Source organism: Lactuca serriola, chromosome 4 (assembly GCF_051521515.1).
Source record: "Lactuca serriola cultivar US96UC23 chromosome 4, Lser_US96UC23_V15, whole genome shotgun sequence".
Taxonomy (NCBI): domain Eukaryota; kingdom Viridiplantae; phylum Streptophyta; class Magnoliopsida; order Asterales; family Asteraceae; genus Lactuca; species Lactuca serriola.
Window position 1 is genome coordinate 397,091,836 of NC_136411.1, and position 1,588 is coordinate 397,093,423.

The following is a 1,588-nucleotide window of genomic DNA, read 5'->3' on the forward strand; positions in this document are numbered from 1 at the left end:
AGATCATTCCCGCATTTAGGAGCTTTAAAATCTCTTTCTTGACCACTTCCATCATTGGCGGATTCAACCTTCTTTGCACGTCTCTACTCGTCTTGCATTCATCCTCCATTAAGATTTTGTTCATACAAGTGGAGGGACTCAAACCCTTGATATCCGCAATCGTCCAACCCATTGCTTCTTTATGTTCCCTCAACACCTTTAGGAGTTGTTCCTCTTCTCACTTGGTTAGGTGAGTTGAAATGATAACCGGGAGAGTCTCGTTGTCTCCCAAGTACGCATACTTCAAATGTTGAGGGAGGACCTTCAATTCTAATTCGGGCGGTTGGACAAGGGAGGGTGGCAATCTCGTGTTAGTTTGAGGTAATTCAATTTGCTTCACACTAAATTGGGTGGTCTTCTTGTTTTCCAAATTGTTGACTAATCTTTCAATTTCGGGTTCTAGTGAGTAAAGCTTCAATTTCTTGGCTAGTTTTGCACAGTCAAACCCCTTGCTCAAGTTCATCTCCAACATGTCATCATGACACAACTCGAACAACTCTTGAGTCATTGGTTCAATAACATCAACAAAACACAAAGAGGAAACATCACTAGGATATCTCATAGCGTCATAAATGTTAAAACTTATTGTTTCATCATCAAACTACATTGTCAAACTTCCTATATACACATCAATCTTTGTTCTAGCCGTCTTAAAAAATGGTCTCCCAAGTAAGATTATACCCGATTTTAAGGACACTTGTTCATCTAGTTCAATCACATAGAAATCCGTCGGGAAGACCAATTGGTTTACTTGTACTAGGACATCTTCCAAAACACCTCTAGGAAAGACACTTGATTTATCCGCAAGAGATATTATGACACCGGTTTCGCTTAAGGGTCCGACATTCAATGATTCATACACCGAGTAATACATGACATTGATAGAGGCACCAAGATCAAGCATAGCACTACTAAAGGTGACATCTCCAATCTTGCAAGGGATTGTGAACTTTCCGGGATCTTTACACTTGGGTGGAAGCTTCCTTTGCAAAACCGCGGATGCATTTTCGTTCATCGAGATTTTCTCATTTCCTTTCAACTTTCTCTTGTTTGTGCAAAGCTCCTTCAAGAATTTTGCATGTCTCGGAATTTGTTTGATTGCATCAAGTAAGGGAATGTTTACTTCCACCTTTCGGAAGGTGTCCAAGATCTCTTTCTCCTCCAAATTCTTCTTTGAAGTTGCAAGTCGGGAGGGGGATGGTGGTTGAGTGGCTATTGGTGTTATTAGAGGGGTAAAGGGGTCGAATCCACGGAGATTGGTTCAATTTTATACTAAAATAATGTATAGTGGTAAAGAGGTCGAATCCACGAAGATTGGTTCAATTTTATAACTCTATGAAAAATCTCTTTGTAAAAATACTTGAAAAGTAACAATAAAAATAAAATTGGGGGGTTTTGGTCTTTTGAAATACTTGAAATAAAACTAGAATTAGATTAAGATTTAAAAACACAATTCAACAAAAGCAAAGTTGATGTAAATTCAATAAGATAAAGATGGTTGAATTTGGACTTTCATTACTTGAACATTTGGTTAAATAATCATGAGAAT

General features: G+C 38.1%; 1 protein-coding gene across 1 annotated transcript; it reads right to left on the reverse strand.

Annotated features, from left to right (window-relative positions):
- Positions 1–217: 217 nt before the first annotated feature.
- On the reverse strand, positions 218–1,054 carry LOC145099895 (uncharacterized). Its single transcript, XM_079037395.1, has 2 exons — positions 737–1,054; positions 218–640 (listed from the first exon to the last, which is right to left on the reverse strand). Exons 1-2 carry the CDS (start codon positions 1,052–1,054, stop codon positions 218–220), a joined length of 741 nt encoding a protein of 246 aa, XP_078893521.1.
- Positions 1,055–1,588: the final 534 nt, after the last annotated feature.